The following is an 18764-nucleotide window of genomic DNA, read 5'->3' as shown; positions in this document are numbered from 1 at the left end:
ATATATATATATATATATATATATATATTTCATTCATATATGTATTCATGGTTTGATATGCGTCTGATTGGTCGTTAGATTAATCTATAATTCATTTCATTATTTTTCATAATTATAGATCAATCTAACGACCAAGAATAAAAAATAACAAATATATAAAATATGATGCATAGTTTATATATTTATTTTTTTATTCTTGGTCATTAGATTGATCTATATTTCATTTTTTAAGCACTTCTCAGTTTGTAATGGCACATATATTTGTAGATTTAGTTTACTTTGTGTTTTTTCTTCAATTTTACCATTATTTTTTTATAATACAAGTAGAAAGTAATAGTGCTTTGCTACTTCCATAACTTAATTATCATTGAAATGTATACTTAAATTGGTATAAACCAATTCTTTAATTTTTCTTTTCATTTTAATGATTAAAATTCAATGTGATTAGAATTCTTAAAATACTACTTTGCTTTGTCTGAAGTTTGCATTTTAAACCTATCATAAGGTTGTATTTAATTTAAAAAAATATATAATTAACTGAGTTTAGAAAGAATGTACCATTAAAAAATTATCACATGATTAAACCTTAAAAATTAATTTTTGTCATATATTTTTCAATCGAAAAACTAAAACCAAATACTTTGGTGGTATTGTTATGTAAAAAGCTGGGCAGAAATGAATATGAGAATTATAGAACATGGAGCTGCATATAATGATGCATTTGAAAGACCAAAGTATTTAATGTAAGGCCAATATAGCTGAAATGTCAATGCATGTTTGGTATCGAGAGTAAAATCACCTTTAACCAAACCAAACACATGACCATCACAAAAAAGCGCATTGCCAGAGTCACCACTAGCTGTACGGTCGCCTGCAGTGATTGGAGAAGCACATACTTCTCCCCTGTGAGTCATATCTTCTCCTGCGTTCGTCATAGCACTGCATTCTTTATCTGTCCATGGTTTCACTTCAAGAACTTTCAATATATCTCCTAGCTGTGTTTCTGCTTCATCAATCCTTCCCCAACCCATTGTGTAACAACTTTTTTTTGAGGACACTATATTTTGCCACATTTTCCTGAATTCTTTATCATCATAAGAGGGCAATGTAGCTATTTTCAATGAATCAGAAAGTACAAATGCTTCTTCCACTATTACAAGAGCTATATCATTAGCGTAGACATCGGTAGACTTTTGTTGATGGCAATCTTCATGTGTTTGATATGAACTTAATCTTTTTTCTTGCCTTCCTTTAGCATCATTAACAAGTTTCACTGTCCCACCAATTGCATTGATCCATTGAATGTTAAAACCTGGTACCCTTGTGAAACAATGGCATGCAGTCAGCACTTTTGTAGTAGTTACTAATGTACCTCCACAGCGTATTTTGCCATACAAGCAAATTGCAAAAGGAAACTCTCCCTGTGATGCAGCTCGCCCTCCAACTATTTTCTCACCCTCACCAGCCAGTACACTGATTGTAGGTATCATAAATACGAAGAACCACATTTTAGAATTTTGAATATCAATAAATTTAATGTTTCCCTACCATATGGCTCAACATTTTTTCTTTATCAATAAAAAAAAAAAAACCGTAATAGGATTGCTTAAATAACTCAATAAATAAGCAACTTCAAAGTGTAGTGTTATCATAAATAATTAAAATAATTTTTTTTAATTTTTGTACTGCAGTTAGTTTTCAAATAAATTATTCAATTTTAAAAATGACTATATATTTAATCATTGTAAGTTTATCAATTAACGTAGCATATATTTTTTTGTATGTAGTTTTGTCCTAAATTATACTCTTTGAATGTAAGCAAACAATAATTCATATCAATACTGCTGGATAATAACTGTTTGCTCTTCCATTGTAAATGGCTTCAAAACTTTCCAGATGCCAGTAATTTAGTTTGGATAACGTAAATACCACATGCGTTTATAGCTTTATCATACGCAATAAATAGTCAAACTTGGTAGGTAGGCCTATAAGAAACTGATCTTTTGATCCTTCACAAATAATCATTTGTAATTTTAAAAAAGAAAAAATAGACAAGGACATCTTTATCTTGTTTTTCAAGTATTACAGAATATGTAATATATACTCCCATAATATCGTGAAAAAACCTGGTTTTATACTCTAACGTAATTTTTGTTTCAAGAAACTGAGTAGTATGTAAACATTGACTCAAAAAGAAAATAAGTCCTTCGTAGGAGAGACCTATACATAGTGTTTATGTAAGAAAACTTTTTATTTTCTTTACAAAAACTAGCACCTAAATTATCGGTAATAATAACAATAAGCAATGCTTTATTTAGAATGAAATAAATTAATAGTTTAAACAATTTCCAGCAATAATTAGACAACATATTAAAATATTAAAGCACAACGTGATCATAAAGATACTTTTATGTATTTTGTTGGTATGAATGTATTTGATAGACTGGTAGAATGTAGAGTACCCCACAGACTATCAAACTAGTTATTTCCATTAGTACATGAATATGTGTCGTGTGATAGGAGAGTGAGATGTCAGCTTAAAATCATGGGCTATGGTAAGAGATATCCGTTGCTTGAGCCGATTTCTCCTGTGATGTTCTGGTGGGAATTTGTAGTGCACGATGCCTGCCATACTGCACTAAACACAAATCACATCTTTTTGTTGGTGAATATTGGGTTTTCGTGTCATTGGGCAGGGTCATTTGGTGACAATCAATGGGATATCCTCCGGGTGTTATTGCACAGGATCCTTTATTGATTGCTTATGACAATCCAGTCAAAAAAGTATCTATTTTGTGCAGTTAATGCAATGAAGGGGAAAATGTTTAGAGCCTGAAGCTTGTCACCGTCAATTTATGAGGAACAATCATTCCAAGATTCTTTACAGAATTGAAGAAAAGAAATTGCCATATTTTGGATAATAATCTTACATAAATCAGTGGTATTGATTTTTTTGTGATAGACAACAATTGCTTGTCTTTTAGTTGAATTAATATTTAAGAAATTATTTTTAATGCTTAATGCCTGCTGACAGAGGCATATAACTGTAGTCATCTGCATATAGTCAGAATGAAAGGGTAGTAATAGCTAGTTAGTAATAATAATAGAACAGATATCATTGAAGTACATGGAAAATAAAATAGGACCTAACATGGATCCCTGCAGAGCTCCAGAAATAATAAAGCCAGTGTTAGATCTTTTGGAGTTTGCAATTATCTTGTGAACGGCTACTCAGATATGAAACAAAAAATTTACAAGTTGTATAGATCAAATTAAATTTTTGGCGAAGCTTGGTTAATAATAGGTAATAGTTGATTGATACAAATGCATTTGAAAAAATCAAGCAATACTAAAACAGTACATAATCTTTTTTCAATAGTGGCATGAACGTCTATTGTTACTCTGTTGAAAAACTATGATTAGATTTAATGCTTGAATGAAAGTGACTGAACAAGTGGTACAAAGTTAAGGATTATACAGTGTTTTCCTTCATAAAGGTTCTCCTGAGGATGGAAAAGAAAGAGCAACTCGCTTAAGTGGTAAGTGGTGGAGAATTGAACTATTTAAACCATGATCCTCAGATCTCCTTTGTTTTATAAGCTAGGCTATGGGTCTCAACAAAATTGATTTGACAATCAATAATAACACACTAATTTTCAAGCTAAGGTTTTTAAAAATAAAAATATGTACTTCTCGCTTAACTGTGTATAGTTGGAACTTCTGGTTGGACAGGATAAATGGAATAAGAAGAGGATGTTAAAAATAACAATTGGTATCTGAACACGAATTCTTTTAACATTCCAATGAGCCTGAAATCTAATATCATGAAACATTGGTCGAATAAAATAAAACAGCAAAAATCTTCATTTTGTACTGTTTTGCCAATATTTAGAATTAATTGACATTGGAACAGAACTAATTAATTCAAGTGATACAAATAAACATATTTCCGTACTGGGAAAACAAGGTTAATATTCTCTCTTGTTACTAAATTTTATCAGCTTCTATTAAATATATAAATACTCAATTAATTATACACAATTTTTTTTTAAATGAAAAATTTGTGTCACAGGCGGGATTCGAACCCACAATTAGAATAAAATCGGGTAGTCGAAATGAGAAGTTTGTGGCATGGGCGATCGAAGTCACGGTAGTGGTGGTAGAGCAGCGGCGTATTTAGCCAAAAGTCGTGGGTTCGACTCCCGCCTGTGACACAAATTTTTCATTGTGAAAAAAATTGTGTATAATTAATTGAGTATTCTCTATTGTATTTGGATGTTTTTTGTTGTAGTGTTTTTATTATAATATTTACGTCTCATCAATTGTCATCAAATGGATGAGTTTAACACTTGTACTTACAAAATTCCTGATGACACGTTAAAAAGGGTATAAAACTATCTAATTTATAGTTTGGTCTGCGGAACATTGTCAAATTAATCAGTAGTTCACCAGTGTCAAATTTTAGCAAGTCGCCGTGTGACTCATACCAATGCTGCAATAGGTGAGTAATCAGTTCTGAGGTCAATATTTACAAATTTTATTGCTGGTATCGGCCTGCTATTCGCAACACGGACAATAAACATTAACAAAAAACCTAGTTTTCAAATATAATATTATAAAAACATCTCTAATTAGAAAAAAGTTAGTTTTATTTGTATGACATAATGGACTGTATGAAGTATTGAGACTATAAATTTGCCTTATGTCATGTGCATGACTAACACAATCGTACATACAAATGACGTGGCCGCAACGGTTTAGGGGATGACATGAAAGGAAAAAATACAAATTTTTCCTTTAACGTGACTTACAAATTCAAATAAAGTTGAGGAAAGTTTAAACATCCATAATAAAAGGAGAAAATTTATTAACAAAGGCGACAATTAGAACACGTAGGTTACGCTATAAAACACACACACACACACACACACACACACACACACACACACACACACACACACACACACACACACACACACACACAAGCACGCACGCAGAACATCGGCGTTATCCCCGATCAAAAGTTAAGATGTGATCATCTGTCAGTACGTTAATGTGTGTCTATACGTGCTAAAAATCACAGCGAATTGGTGTTTAGACTACTTTATGTATTGTTGGTTTGGCACTCTGCTATGAAAATGAAGAAAAATAGAAAGAAAGTAGCATATTTTGAGGTTATTAAAGGATACCAAACAATCTCTTACAATGCAATCACAATTACAAGTGTACTGCCAATTGTCTTCAACAGCAGGATCTGGTTCAGATACATAAACCAAAACTATTTCAGGGCTTAGAAGGTAGATAGTCCCAACAAGTTTAAAACCGGATTTGTACTCTCCAAATCAACCTTAGACGGGCAGTTCGACTTGAAAATTTTTACTGACGGCACAAAAGATGGGAAACTTGTAGAACGAACATTTTGGTATTCAGTAGAAAGTGCAAATCCAGAACTCTAAAATAACTCACTCGAATAGATGGATGAGCAGTCGAGAAACGCCACCAGAATAAAAATTGCCTCGATCTTTAAAGTTACCGTGGACCCCTTGTTGATCTGTAAAATACCATACATCTACCTCTGATAGAAGAAATGAAATTAGGCGAAGTGAACAAGGCCACAAAACCTCATGGGTCACAGGGTGCTCGTCGAGACCACTGGAAATAGAATTGCAGACCAGATAACTAAACCTGCCTAATGAAGATTTGTGTATTACATACTTAAGAGTTCCTTTATCCTTTTAAGAAGAAGAAGAAAATAGTTTTATTCTGGGGCTTTGGGCCCCATTGAACAACAACAAAACTACAAAACTTGGCAAAATCCGTGTCAAAATGAATATGCAAATAAAAATGTAAATGAAATAGCATAAAAATAATTGGAATGTAGAATAGAAGAGAAGAATGTCATAATCCCTTTGAAGATCTCTAGCTAACGCAGGGGCAATAATAGACTGTTTAATATGTCTTCAATATCTCTCCAATTTCTTTGGCTGCCTGGTGATCGGCGCTTGCTTTCCAAACTGACATCAGTTTTGTAATTCTGGACGATTGTTTGTACAGTCGACTTGATATTTACGAACAATTTTTTCAATTTTACGTAACAATTTTCCATGATTATGACATTGCACTATCAACCACCTAATTTCAACCGGCACCGACATTATAATTTATTTACAATAATTAACGGCTTAAGCATTTTTCACCCAGTGACTGTACCGTTCAACATGAACAGAAGTTAAATACAAATAATAATTGAACAATAGTATAATGGACAAAAATGAATAAATGAGATTAACAATATTATAAACATTTTAATGACGTTTTAAACGTTTTAAAATATTCATAGAAGTATGAAAAATATCGAACTCACCAGGCAATGTATTAGATATTCTTTGAATTCTGTCTATTGGATTATGATAAGTGTAACTGTTTGTGAATGAATGAAGAAAGATTCTAAATTAATTATACAAAATTTTCTCGAAATGAAAAATTGTGTCACACGCGGGATTCGAGCCGACGACTTTCGGCTAAATACGCCCCTGCTCTACCACTTGAGCTACCGTGACTTCGATCGCCCATGCCACAAACTTCTCATTTCGACTCCCCGTTTTATTCCAATTCTGAAAGAAGAAAGATTCTGTAAAAATTTGTGTAAGGAAATAACGTTACGTTTATCTCTCCTAAAAGCTAGTGTTTCTAAATTGCAAAGGGCACACATTGACACATAATCTATTTTAAAATTGCAATTTACAAGATATACATGAAGAATTTATGTGGAACTTTTTCCAGAGAATTTTTGAGTGTTAAACCTACTTGACTAATAGCTTTATTATGAATGGAAAGGATAAGAGATCTTTAAAGTTTATAGCTAGATCAGTAATGGTTGAGGACTTTTCTAATGCCCCAGGTTATTTAATTGATAGGATGTTGGGGGTAGAGATTTTTGAGCGAGAGAAACTAATAAATGACAATTTATTTACATTTATTTTTAAGCTATTATCAGCACACCACAGTCTAAAATGAGTTAAATTTTCTTGAAGTTCGTGCATATCACTAATAGTTTTAATTTGTGCATATTGTGGGCACCACGAACAGGCGATTTGTGGTTCACCCGGGAGCGATTGGGAAATTTCTGGGGTACAACTCGACTGCATGACGAGCAATTACGCTTCAAATTCAATGAAAGTGCTGTACATATTAATGAAAAATACTTATGAATTTGATGGGATGATTTTGATTGGTCTGGTAGCTATGGGTACCGTTTTTCGTAAATAACCGGCTGGATTTAAAAAAAAGGTACTATACATGTTTCGAACAACTCTTTATTCCTGTTTGTTGTTCTTGATTTTCGAAACATGTAGAGTACCATTTTCAAAATAAGTAACCTTTTATTAACAAAAACAATATTAACCACTGCCAGCAGACTACAAGCGTCAAAACCGCAAATGAAAATACTTAATAATAAAAACGAAAATAAAATATTTCTTTTCACATTCTGTGCCATAGCCCATAACTGTTATTCTGTGATCAATTTAAAATCGATTGCGTATTCAGTGTAAGAAATCCTTTAAAACAGTGGCTAAAAATTGTACGTTTTTATTTACAATTTCAAAGTTGTACAGGTATGAAGATCTCACAACGAATAATTAAAAAAGGTAAAAAATTAAAACTAGACTAAAAATATTAAATACGTATTTTTTGGTTTTTCGATTATGTTATCTGTTCATGAGAAATTCGGCCCGCCTATCTAAAAAAGACACCCTAACAAAAAGATTTGTCAACATCTAGACTGGTGGAGGAAACTGTAGATCTTATCAATAGAATCACTTCCAGGTTTGAGAATAAGGTGACCCTTATTCGGATACCAGCACATAAAGGACACTATGGTAATGAAGAGGTGGATAGCCTGGCCAAAGAAGGCTTTAATACTGCGTTTGTCGGGCCACAACCGGTATTACCTCACTCTATGAGCACAGCGAAAGAGAGTATTAAAAACTGCGGTATGAAACAATTCCTTAAGGAATGGAATCTATCCCCCGGACACAGCACTCGAACTGTTAAGGATATCAAACCAGCAGAATCGAAATGGTCATTCTTTAACTCAAGGAAGGAAATCAGGAGGCTGATAAGTATCAGACCACTGCCCACTGAGAAGACACCTCTGTGTAATGGGTATTCTACCAGATCCTTTTTGCCGTTTTTGCGAAATAAAAGAAGAAACGGCAAGCACTACCTCGCAGAGTGTGATAGGTACGCAAGGTCTAGATTTGAAACTTTTGAAGGAGAGGACATCACCAAATCACTCCCCGAGATTAAATGGTCCAAAATCATGGGTTTGTGAACAGGTCCAAGAGGTTTATGCAGGACACGTGAGCCGACCAAGTCCCGGATCTTTTAGGGATGGGGTACGATCCATACGTACGATCCAGATAAATGGGGGGGGGGGGCATTTAACCCCTCGGTATTTCTCCATATATTTATATATATTTTCTCCAAAAAAAGGTAAAAATTTGAAACTAGACTAAAAAATATTAAACACTTTTTTTTATAACGTCATTGGTTCAACAGAAATTCAACCGGGCCATCTAAAAAGGACACCCTGTATTTTTTTTTTTATATGTGTAACTGTTGTATATTGGGATCTACCCCGTTTGGGATATAAGGTTAAACAATTCAAAAAAAGGTAAAAATAATTTGTACCAAAGGCTAAATTTAAAAATCGCAATCTTTTAAAATTGGGCTTTTTGTCTTATCCAGTTTTGCCCCGGAAGTGTAGAATTATCAACATCCTCCCACGCTCCCCAACATCATCGCTGAGCGAAGCAGTCGCTAATTACAAATATACATTGCATAAAACTGCGTAAGACAAATTATTATCCATAATAAATTATAAAAAAATGTCTGAGATGTATATTTAAGAAGGACGGTTTTACCGAAAGGAAAAATGACTGTAATGGGACGAATATTGAAGTTATTAATAGACAGACCACGCTCCTTCTACATTATTAACACCAATTTAGATGAAAAAAATGTGAAGTTGTTATTAGTGGGGAGAGTAAAGATAATGAAGAATCAATAATTTTGAGATAAAGGATAAAAATTGATTAGATTAGTTCACCTGCCAGACCCAGGCCAAAGAGTAGTAGAAGTAAAACGGCGAAGTAGAATGTTGTAAATTTTAAAAATTCGATTTAAGTCTCAGTTGTCAGACAAATTAGCGTGCTATTTTTTCAGACCGATGTTGCTCGTTTTATTACATTTTCTGGCCCTTTTGGCCGCATGTGTTTCTTACCCCATTGAACCCCTGAGCGAACAGGTTAGCCCAAAATACTACTCTGTTGAGTTAGCGTTAGAAAATAACGGGTCCTTCACAGGAGTCGTTACCATCGGCTTTAATACTTCGGTAAGTAAATATTAATCTTTTCCTTAAAATACAAGACTTTTTTCCAAACAAATTTCAAAGTAAATAAAGTAAATTTTAAATTGGCGAAAAGTCTTCTTGCAGGAGAAATTTTAAAAAATACAATTTTAAATTATCATAATTTGTTATATATGTTAGAAATTGGAAAAAATTCGGACATTTTTGATCTTTTTCTAATCGGCCAAATTTTGGGTGTGGTGATTTCTTACGCATCGCCCTTCGTTTTGAGTGGGTGTCAAGAGGCCGATTAAGTATGCCAAATAAAGCATTACTAATCCAAGTGGAATCCACCATGATCAAAATTCACACGTATTTACGGCGATTTGAACCGTAGAAAAATGCCATACGCATAAGAGGAACGTTTAAATTCCTAAGACGGTCGAGTATAGATAAATTCGTCAAATTTTTACTTTTATCATTCTTAAGCCCATCCTCTTCCCCTTAATCCGTATTTGGATTACAACACAAAGTAAAAACATTTTATCAATGATTTATATGTGTGCTATATATAAATATGTCAAGAAGTATTTTTCGCTTTTTCACATACAAATTACATTTTAAACTAATTTTTTATGGTACGATTTTATTTAACGAATTTTATAATTTATGATATGAAATTTGTTTTGGGACATAACACCCAACCTGATCTACCAATAACTATCCATATTTTTTAAAAATAAGACTTGATGATATTCCTCATCGATATCTTTTTTTATGCCATCAAAGTAAAATTTATCGTAAGTTCTAAGGTTCATAATACTTTAATTATGTTACATTATAATTATTATGATACAGCTCTAACTCAAGAAGCAAGCTATGGAATTTTTATTTTAATTTTATTAAATTCGTTCAAACATTGAGTATAAACTGGATTGTTCAGAACGAGTAGTGTGGTGCTACACACATACGTGGGATAAGAGTTTTAAACTTAAATTTGTGGTTGCAGCCAGTATTTAGTGCACTGCAGCAATTGTAATGAACTAATTGCATTGATCTGTTTAAACTTTAAGAAATAGCCGACTTTGTATTCCAGGCATTTTCACAGCTCTCTTTTAAACTAAGAATACCATATGAAATAGTCCCATCGCTTTGTTCAGAGCTAATCCTTATGAGACAAAATAACGGCAAAACAGGTCTGTTAACAGTTGAGACTGGTGTATTTTCAAGTCCAAATCACGCAGCAGTCAGTTTACCCGGCAAGAGGGTTATGTGACAGACAAAACGAAGGCTGTAGTGAAGTGTGAAAAACCTCATGTTATATTTAATTTGAATGCTACGAGTACTTGTCCTTCTAAAGATTACACACAATAATTTAGAATGATTCAGGTCAAGCATGTCCGTGGCAAAACAATTTGCTTGATTGACTCTATCAAATATTTCAGTAGAACCACGAGTCCTCAGCGAAGTTGTATCAGAGGCATTAATGTTGGGGGCGGTCATTAACCAACAGCAGAAATAATAGTAGGCTTAGAATGCTCCCTTGAGGCATACTATATTATATAATTAACCCACATTGGACTTTCACCCCGAAGGGTTGTCATTCCCCGATGGGGTCGCTCGTATCTCCCTTAACTCATATGCCCATCGTCGCTTCACAGTTCCAAAGTAGCTTTCGACAGCGAGGTCAGTTCAGCCCCAAAGCGTGCAAACTATAATCAAGCCTAAAACTAACTTTTACAATTCAGTCTCACAAATAAATACATTCATTAATGTACATTGCACTCATTAGTCATCGAGCCACACACAATATTATTAATCTAACCTAAATTAAGGTCGATGGGGTACTTTTATAAATAGTTTCGACCACCATCAGGCCCTCACACTAATAAATACATACACAAAACAGAGCTATATACATAAAAAAACCCTCGTCCTCCAGAAGCAAACAGGGAACCCAGAAACTCTCTACTGTGCCCAAGAAACATTCTTAAATTAAGCGCCATGCTTACACGCTCTATGTAAAGAGCCAAGTCACACAAGCTTAATTAACCCAGACTCTAAATATAATCCATAATTGTTGTTAATGCTTTTATTCAGTTAATATAATAATTAATATAAAGAAAATAATGATTAAAAAAAATTTGGTTAAAGAACACTGTTGATAATCGTGTGGAAATAAAAATAACCTTTTGCTTTGAAAAAGGACTTACGGTTATATTTAAATTTTTGTCACCACGAAGTTTGTTTTAGTGGCTTTAAATTTGTGTTTATTTGTTTTGATTAATTATAGTACAGAAAGTAAAGATTAGGTAAAGGTAAGAGCTGAACTAAGTAATCATAGGTGCTTTTTTTATAACATTAAAAGTCTAAAAAAATATGCATTGAAAGAGAAAATCGTAATCCCCCTCTGAAATGAACTTTATTAGACGTTTTCAGACTTAAATATTGATTTAAACGTAACACATTGCACAATTTTATAGTAGAAATATAGCGTTTTTCTGTAAGTGCAGAAAAAACAAACTAATTGTACTCTAATGAAATTTGAAGATATCAGACCACGAAGAGATAACATATTTCAAAACGATTCTTTCATTTCACAGAAGAATTCTTGCCTTATCAATGGAAATTCCATTCAGGTTTTGAAACAATGAGAAATCTTATTAAAAAAAGGTAATAAAGCATCAGATACTCTTAGATAACATATGTATTGGACTAATTACAAATTATATTTGTTGAATAAGTATGTGACTCAATACATATCGTTTTCAAAATGAGAGGAGAATCCCACCTATCAGATGTACAATCCAACAAATTTCCAACGAAAATAGCCACAGAGAGGGTCACAAAATAAATTAGGAATTGTACGACGATTTTTTTGTTTGAAAGAAAAATAAGAAAAATAGCAACATGAATTGTTAAAATAATCCATAATCCGGAAAATAATCCAGGAGAAATTGAGTTGGCATCACATAATAACACCACCATCCTCAAGAAAAGAGGAGTACTCGCAATGCTTAGAATTGGGCACACACGAAAGGATATTTAATGGCACACGAACCTCCCCCTTGTGTTTTACATGATATTATCACAATTAAACACGTACTATTGGTCTGCTAAAAATTCAAAGGACACGCTTGAGCAGCGGTCTATCAGCCAGGGTGAGAAGTAAGCTCCTTACATTTTGTGCACAAGCAAGACCGTTAATATGTTAATCCGTTTGGAATAAAACTCGTAGGGATCATCAATACGATTGTTATAAAATTCAGAGGGGATCATCTAGAAAGCACTGTATATAATCCCTGAAAATTTCATAAGAATCCGAAAAATGGTTTTGGAGTTCTAGCTGTGCACGCGTTTTTACGTTTGCCCATGTGCATGTCATACAAACCAACCCGCACGATCTCTGAAAATTTCATAGGAATTGGTTTTATGGTTTCGGATTGCCGGTTGAATTGACCACAGACAGGCGGACTCGTAACCAAATTTGTTCAGAAATTTTGCGTCTGAAAGCAAAATGCGAGTGGAAATTTTGATTTTGGACGACAAGAATTTCTCAACATGCCGCAAGAATACAAGGCTTTCTTGCCCTTGGTAGATCGGAGGCAAAATAATTTCGATATTGTTAACATAATATTTATTATGTTGCGTTATGTTTATTGTTAAGAATCGTTCCTAAATAATTAATAAAATTTTTCTGATTTCTTAAATAATGTTTTCAGTCAGCTACGCTAAGAGATAACAAACTAGTCCTTAACAATGATGGACTCGAACTCGTCAACGCTCACCTGAAGGACCACAATGAAAAAGAAGAGTTTCTTACTCTATTTTCAACGAATACCACACTGCGCACAGTTACTTTTCAGCTGGGTCACCCTTTGCAAAAAAGCAGCTTTTACGAGCTGAAGATTTCTTTTTTTGGTAAAGCGTCAAATGATGGCCGCGGCTTATTCAGTCTGGACGACGGAAAGTAAGTAAACGAAGAAATTTATGTTTTTCATATCATATCTCTCTTAGAAGTTTCATGACGAATTTCCATCCGTTTTACGCCCGGCGAGTCTTCCCATGCTTCGACAGCCCGGATAAAAAAGCGCAGTTTTCTCTTGTGTTTATGACTACGAACAACTATGTCGTTTCCAACATGCCGCTGGAGAGTTCGACTAGTACGCCTGAGGGGTTCGTTTATCTGAAAATTTCCTTCAAGGTACAGGACTCGTTAAATGTAATTTTTGTTCCAGGATGACTCGTTACGTCTTCAAATCGACACCCAACATTCCGCCCCACAGTTTTTTTCTGTTAACATCACAGACAGAGTTCACAAAGTATGCGAGCTTGCCCTGGGGCGACGTCGGTTTTTACTTGTACCCGCAGTTTACGAAAATGCAATTCTTTAACGAGATAGTTCACATTGCCGATTCACCTTTGCTTCGTGAACTGTGGAACAAGGCCGGGATGGAAAAACTGGACGTGCTCGTTGTGAGAAACTTCAAAGAAAAATTCTTCTCCGGATACGGTGTCGTCGTGTTGAGGTTGGTGACATGCAATGACGATTCGCCATTGAAATTTCCATGACTGTCTTTTTTGCAGTAAAGATCTGGTACAGTTCGACAATTATCAATCGACTACAGAAATGAAACGTGAAGCAGCTTTGACCGTGTTGGAAGCCTTTCTTCGGGTATATTTCGGAAGCGTCGTCTCTCCTTTCAGATGGGAATCTAATTGGCTCTCAAGTTCTTTGTCATATTACCTCAGATTTTTAGCGTTTAATAATGTAAGTAGTCGAAACATGAAAAAAACCATAAAAGAAAAAATATAAATTTAATAATTTTTGCTTGTTAGAACTTGAATTGGGGTGATATGGACGAGTATATGCTACTCGATGTACATCTTAAAACGCTCACAGATCCTATGAATTCAACCACCAGCCCCATCGCCTTATCAGATTCATTCAATACCACAGAAGAATTGGAAGATTATGTCACAGGATCGTCAAAAGTTAAAGGTAAATGAACAATTGCACCTAAAGACTTCAGAGAAGCGGATATAGACGGACCGAAGATTCTCAAATCAGAAACACCTATAATTGAGGGCAATTGGAAAAAAAACTCTAATTTCATTCGTAGATCTTTCTTGGTTAAATTTCCTTTATCTGGACTGTAAATACATGTATAATTATAGCTTTAAAGTCATGATAAAAGGATTCCTCGAAAGCTGGACGAAGGAATTTAGTGTATTTATTTCCGATTCTTCTTAACTCTGATGGTTTTTTAATTAACATTTAAAAACTATAATAATATATAATAAACAAAACCATTATTTTTTTGTTTTAGGAGCTTCTGTTCTTTCCATGCTAGAATCGCTAATTACAGAAAATGATTTAGTATCTGTGTTTGTGGATTTTATGGATAATTAGTAAGAATGGTTTTTACAGTTAATTTTTTCATTTTATAGCACAGCTTGTAAATATTTACGACATGCTGTGCTAGGCTAATTCTCAAATATGTTCAAGAAATATTCTTTTAAGAGGTTATTGAAATAATAAGTTTACATGAATTTTTTCAGCAAATATGGACTAGGAATAACCGAATACAATCTATTCACGACATTGACAACCCACCTGAAGTCCTTGCCAGTTTCGATGGACGGTTTCTTGCACTCTTGGATCTTTGAGACGAATGTGCCCCTGGTTTCAATGACTAGAGAAAATTACAGTGTGAAATTAACGCAGGTAATGAAATATTTCAAACATCTGTATTAAAAGAAGCAAAAAGTACCAAGGTACAAGGTTGTTATGCAGGTTCGGACTGAAGGGATGAAGTATCTAAAACCAAAGGAAGGAAGTGATTTGGAAAATAGTTTGGTCGAGGCAGGAGTGAACCGTAGCCGAGGGTTAAGAATAAATTTAATTAAATGTTTTCAATGTTATAGGTGTCGGAGAACGTACCGTCAAATTGGATATTCCCAGTGTCCTACGTCACGCAAAAAAGACCACATTACAATCCAAACCGCCCTGGCCCGATTTGGTTCCTCGGTCATGCAGATTCAATAGTGTTCAACGAGGCCATCCCCTACGACGAATGGGTTGCCATAAACGTCGATGGGAAATGTTTGTCTCCCCCCTCCCACCTTTAAATATATTCTAGAAGTTAACCGGTCTTTTTTTTCAGCTCCCTTTCTGAGCAATTACAACGACGACACTTGGACCTCTTTGGGAATGTCGTTGACTAATAACGTGAACAGTTTGACACCGAGTACGAGAGCAAAACTTGTCAGCGATGCTTTTTGGCTGGCAAAGGTGGGAAAGGCCAATTACACGACAGTCCTGCATTTCCTCACCTACTTGGACAAAGAAGTGGCCCTTGCCCCTTGGGTTGTTGCTATAGAAGGATTCAAAGATCTCTATTCCTGGATTTACTTCACCAAAGACAAATCTGTAGTCCCAGACTTCATAAATTTAAAATCTGATTTTGAGGTCGTTTACTTTCCTTAGTATCCTTAGTATTTCCTTCTATTGAGAGTTATTAATTAGAGGGCTTTTTGCAGATTTACGTCGTTAATCGTTTAGTGGGCATTTACAATAAATTGGGTCTTACAGGACTTGATGCAAATAAAGAAGACAGTTCGTTGAGGAGGGAGGTGGTCAGTGCACTATGCTATTTTGGATATGAACCGTGCAGGTCGGCCACGGTCGAACTTTACAAAAAGATGATCAACAACAATACATTCCAAATGTACGATCCTTCATAAATTTTCAGTTTGCTGGAAAACTTTTTTTTTTTAACTTGCAGACTCTCAAATGACATGAGGCCGAATTTGCTGTGCGCCGGCTTGCGAGAAACCGTAACAGAAGACGAATGGTTGAAGTTTTATCAGCAGCTTTTTTCGCCAGATCTCAGAGACGAGGTTTTGGACGACCACTTGGACGTCTTGGCCTGCCCCGTCCCGATTGGCGACAGCAGTGTGCCCATCAAAAAGTAACCGGATGAACCTTTCTTTCTAATTCGTTTAATGCATTTCCGAACTGTTTTTAGGTATCTCACAACGGTATTGCTTGACAAAAACGAGTTTCCACTGTCAAAGGTCTCCTTGGCATACAAAACCTTATACACCAAAGCCTCCCACATCAACCAAGCGCTGTACTTCCTGCTCGATAGATGCGAACTCATTTCAAAACTGAAGTAAGTTTCAACGTAAAAAATTACATAATTGAATCACACAGAACACTAAACCATAATTTGTTGAAGGCCTGCGAAGAAAGCCGAATTGTTATTGGACATCGCGCCATATCTTTCTACAACATATCATGCTGATTTGGTACGTATAAAAATTATTTGTATTGTACAATATATAATCGAGAAAAAAGAATTTGTAGAAAACGTCTTTCATTGTTAATGTGATCCACAGCAATTTTATAAAAAAAAAAATTGCGCAGTTTAATTGATTAATGATAGATTTTATTTCCATCACTTTTTTTGATTTTGATATTATTAAAAATTGAGTTATTCAAGTTAGTCCATGTCACACACAATAAAGTTATTAAAACACATCAACACACACAAAAAGAGAGAGAGAGAGAGAGAGAGAGAGAGAGAGAGAGAGAGAGAGAGAGAGAGAGACTCCTGGATACCAACAATAATCTCTCTCAATCTACACCTTTTGAATCTTTACTCTTTTTGTCATATTTTCAAATATCGCGTAATCAGGATTCACTTCTCGGCGACTATGAAGTAGCCGAATGTTGGTGGTTCCAGAGACCGATTTTTTTCATCTCAACCAAGACCTAAGAAGAAAAGTATAATTAATTTTAAAAAACTTCTAGATAATGCTGAGAGACAATCACTACAAAAGTTTAAAATTAAAAAATAATGGACACAGGTTGGAGTTTGATACTTTAATCATAATATGTAGTTGTGTCAGCTAGATTTTGGATTATACTCTAACTTGGATAGAAACGGGATAGAATCCACTATATTTCAAGTTGAAAGGGCAAGGGATTTTGGGATTTTCAATTTTCACATGTTCCATGTTTTCCTTGTAATCGACAATACATTTTCAAACGATTGGATTGAACCTCATTGAATTGATGATACTCATCAATAAGCTTAGTAATTAGAGTTTTTTTTATTATCAATATACGTTACTCTTCACTAAAAATGGTGTGAAGCCGAAACTCGTATGAACGGAAGTTAATTAGGAAAACAAAAAGACCCAGAAAATAGATTGACCTAATCTACAGGTTAGGGATGTTGATGCCATTTGTGATTTTATGTTTTGATAATGTTTTTCAGTTGAAAAAATTCACGGAAAAGCACAAAAAGGCCAGTAAAGAAGTTTTGAAGGCAGTCGACTCGGCTCAGGTTATGGTACACAACAAGCAGAAATTTATCGAAAGCACCATGTACGACATTCAAAAAGGCCTTGTGTCACAACCGTCACCTCCGACCCAGTTACCGACCACCCTTCCGACGACTACTTCTTCGGGGTCTTCCACCGGCACTCCTGGTACCGGATCGACGGCAAGTACGACAAACAGCTCGGTCACGCCCACGATCGAACCTGCGCCCACCCCCGCACCTATGAATTCGGAAGGACTCTCGACCGGGAGCATCGTCGGCATTGTCTTCGGGGTTCTGATAGGCCTGGCCGTCATAGGTGGCGTTTTGTATTTCTCATTCAAAAAAGACGGCTGGTGCTCTTAATCGAGACAGGAAAACATTGACTATTTAATAATGAAAAAAATCGTCCAACAAATACGAAATCTGATTGTAAATTTCAACGAATCTAACATTCATAAAAACGAATTTATTCACTAATTTAAATATAGGATCAATATTTTATGTATTTATTTAACACGTTGCTCATTGTTGAAATTTCGAGCTACACCATTTATCAATTCGGAAAATCGATCAAAAAATGTATTTATTGCCATAATGAGAAAATTTGACTATACAATATAAAAAGCAATATAAATAATGATTAATATTATTTTTTAAATTTTATTGGACATTATTATTTTTTCATCACTAATGTACGACATTTTATTCCAATAAAATCTTTTCAATTTGAATATAATTATTTCCAACACGATTGATTACTTTAACTCCTAGATAAAAAAACGTAGATTATTAATTGAACAATTATCTATTTGTCTATAGGTTCAATAATTTATAAATTTTGACAAGTGATGTAATTATTTATTTATTGTAATGAAATAATAAAAACAATAACTCTGTAATATGAAAAACAGTGTAATACCAACACCATTTAAACTTACTATGATAATTATTAAATTGTTTGATTGTTGAATTAAGTTGTTTGAACTTGTTTTTTTATAAATCATTAAAGCATACTCTACTGGATTCTATTAACATCATCTTAATCTTTTTGAAAATGATTATTTCAAATACAACTG

General features: G+C 34.3%; 2 protein-coding genes across 4 annotated transcripts; one reads left to right on the top strand and one right to left on the bottom strand.

Annotated features, from left to right (window-relative positions):
* Nucleotides 1–579: 579 nt before the first annotated feature.
* Nucleotides 580–1550, bottom strand: LOC106669611 (kallikrein-7-like). Its single transcript, XM_014399193.1, has one exon. The coding sequence runs from the start codon at nucleotides 1506–1508 to the stop codon at nucleotides 654–656; it is 855 nt and encodes a 284-aa protein (XP_014254679.1). The 5' UTR covers nucleotides 1509–1550; the 3' UTR covers nucleotides 580–653.
* A 7543-nt stretch (nucleotides 1551–9093) lies between these two features.
* Nucleotides 9094–18083, top strand: LOC106669722 (endoplasmic reticulum aminopeptidase 1-like). Of its 3 annotated transcripts, none has more exons than XM_014399391.2 (16): nucleotides 9094–9397; nucleotides 13075–13322; nucleotides 13370–13528; nucleotides 13591–13881; nucleotides 13940–14123; nucleotides 14192–14354; nucleotides 14683–14764; nucleotides 14915–15080; nucleotides 15150–15218; nucleotides 15281–15458; nucleotides 15520–15824; nucleotides 15896–16083; nucleotides 16141–16326; nucleotides 16384–16530; nucleotides 16597–16666; nucleotides 17641–18083. In XM_014399391.2, exons 1-16 carry the CDS (start codon nucleotides 9233–9235, stop codon nucleotides 18049–18051), a joined length of 3012 nt encoding a protein of 1003 aa, XP_014254877.1. In that variant the 5' UTR covers nucleotides 9094–9232; the 3' UTR covers nucleotides 18052–18083. The 3 variants fall into 3 exon arrangements, with proteins under 3 accessions (XP_014254877.1, XP_024080396.1, XP_014254878.1); XM_024224628.1 differs by having other exon boundaries at nucleotides 15138–15218; XM_014399392.2 differs by lacking the exon at nucleotides 15150–15218.
* The last annotated feature ends 681 nt before the right edge of the window (nucleotides 18084–18764 follow it).

Source organism: Cimex lectularius, unplaced genomic scaffold (assembly GCF_000648675.2).
Source record: "Cimex lectularius strain Harlan isolate CLEC.00 unplaced genomic scaffold, Clec_2.1 scaffold8, whole genome shotgun sequence".
Taxonomy (NCBI): Eukaryota; Metazoa; Arthropoda; class Insecta; order Hemiptera; family Cimicidae; genus Cimex; species Cimex lectularius.
Note: the sequence above shows the minus strand (reverse complement) of the source record. Positions and strands in the feature narration are given on the sequence as shown.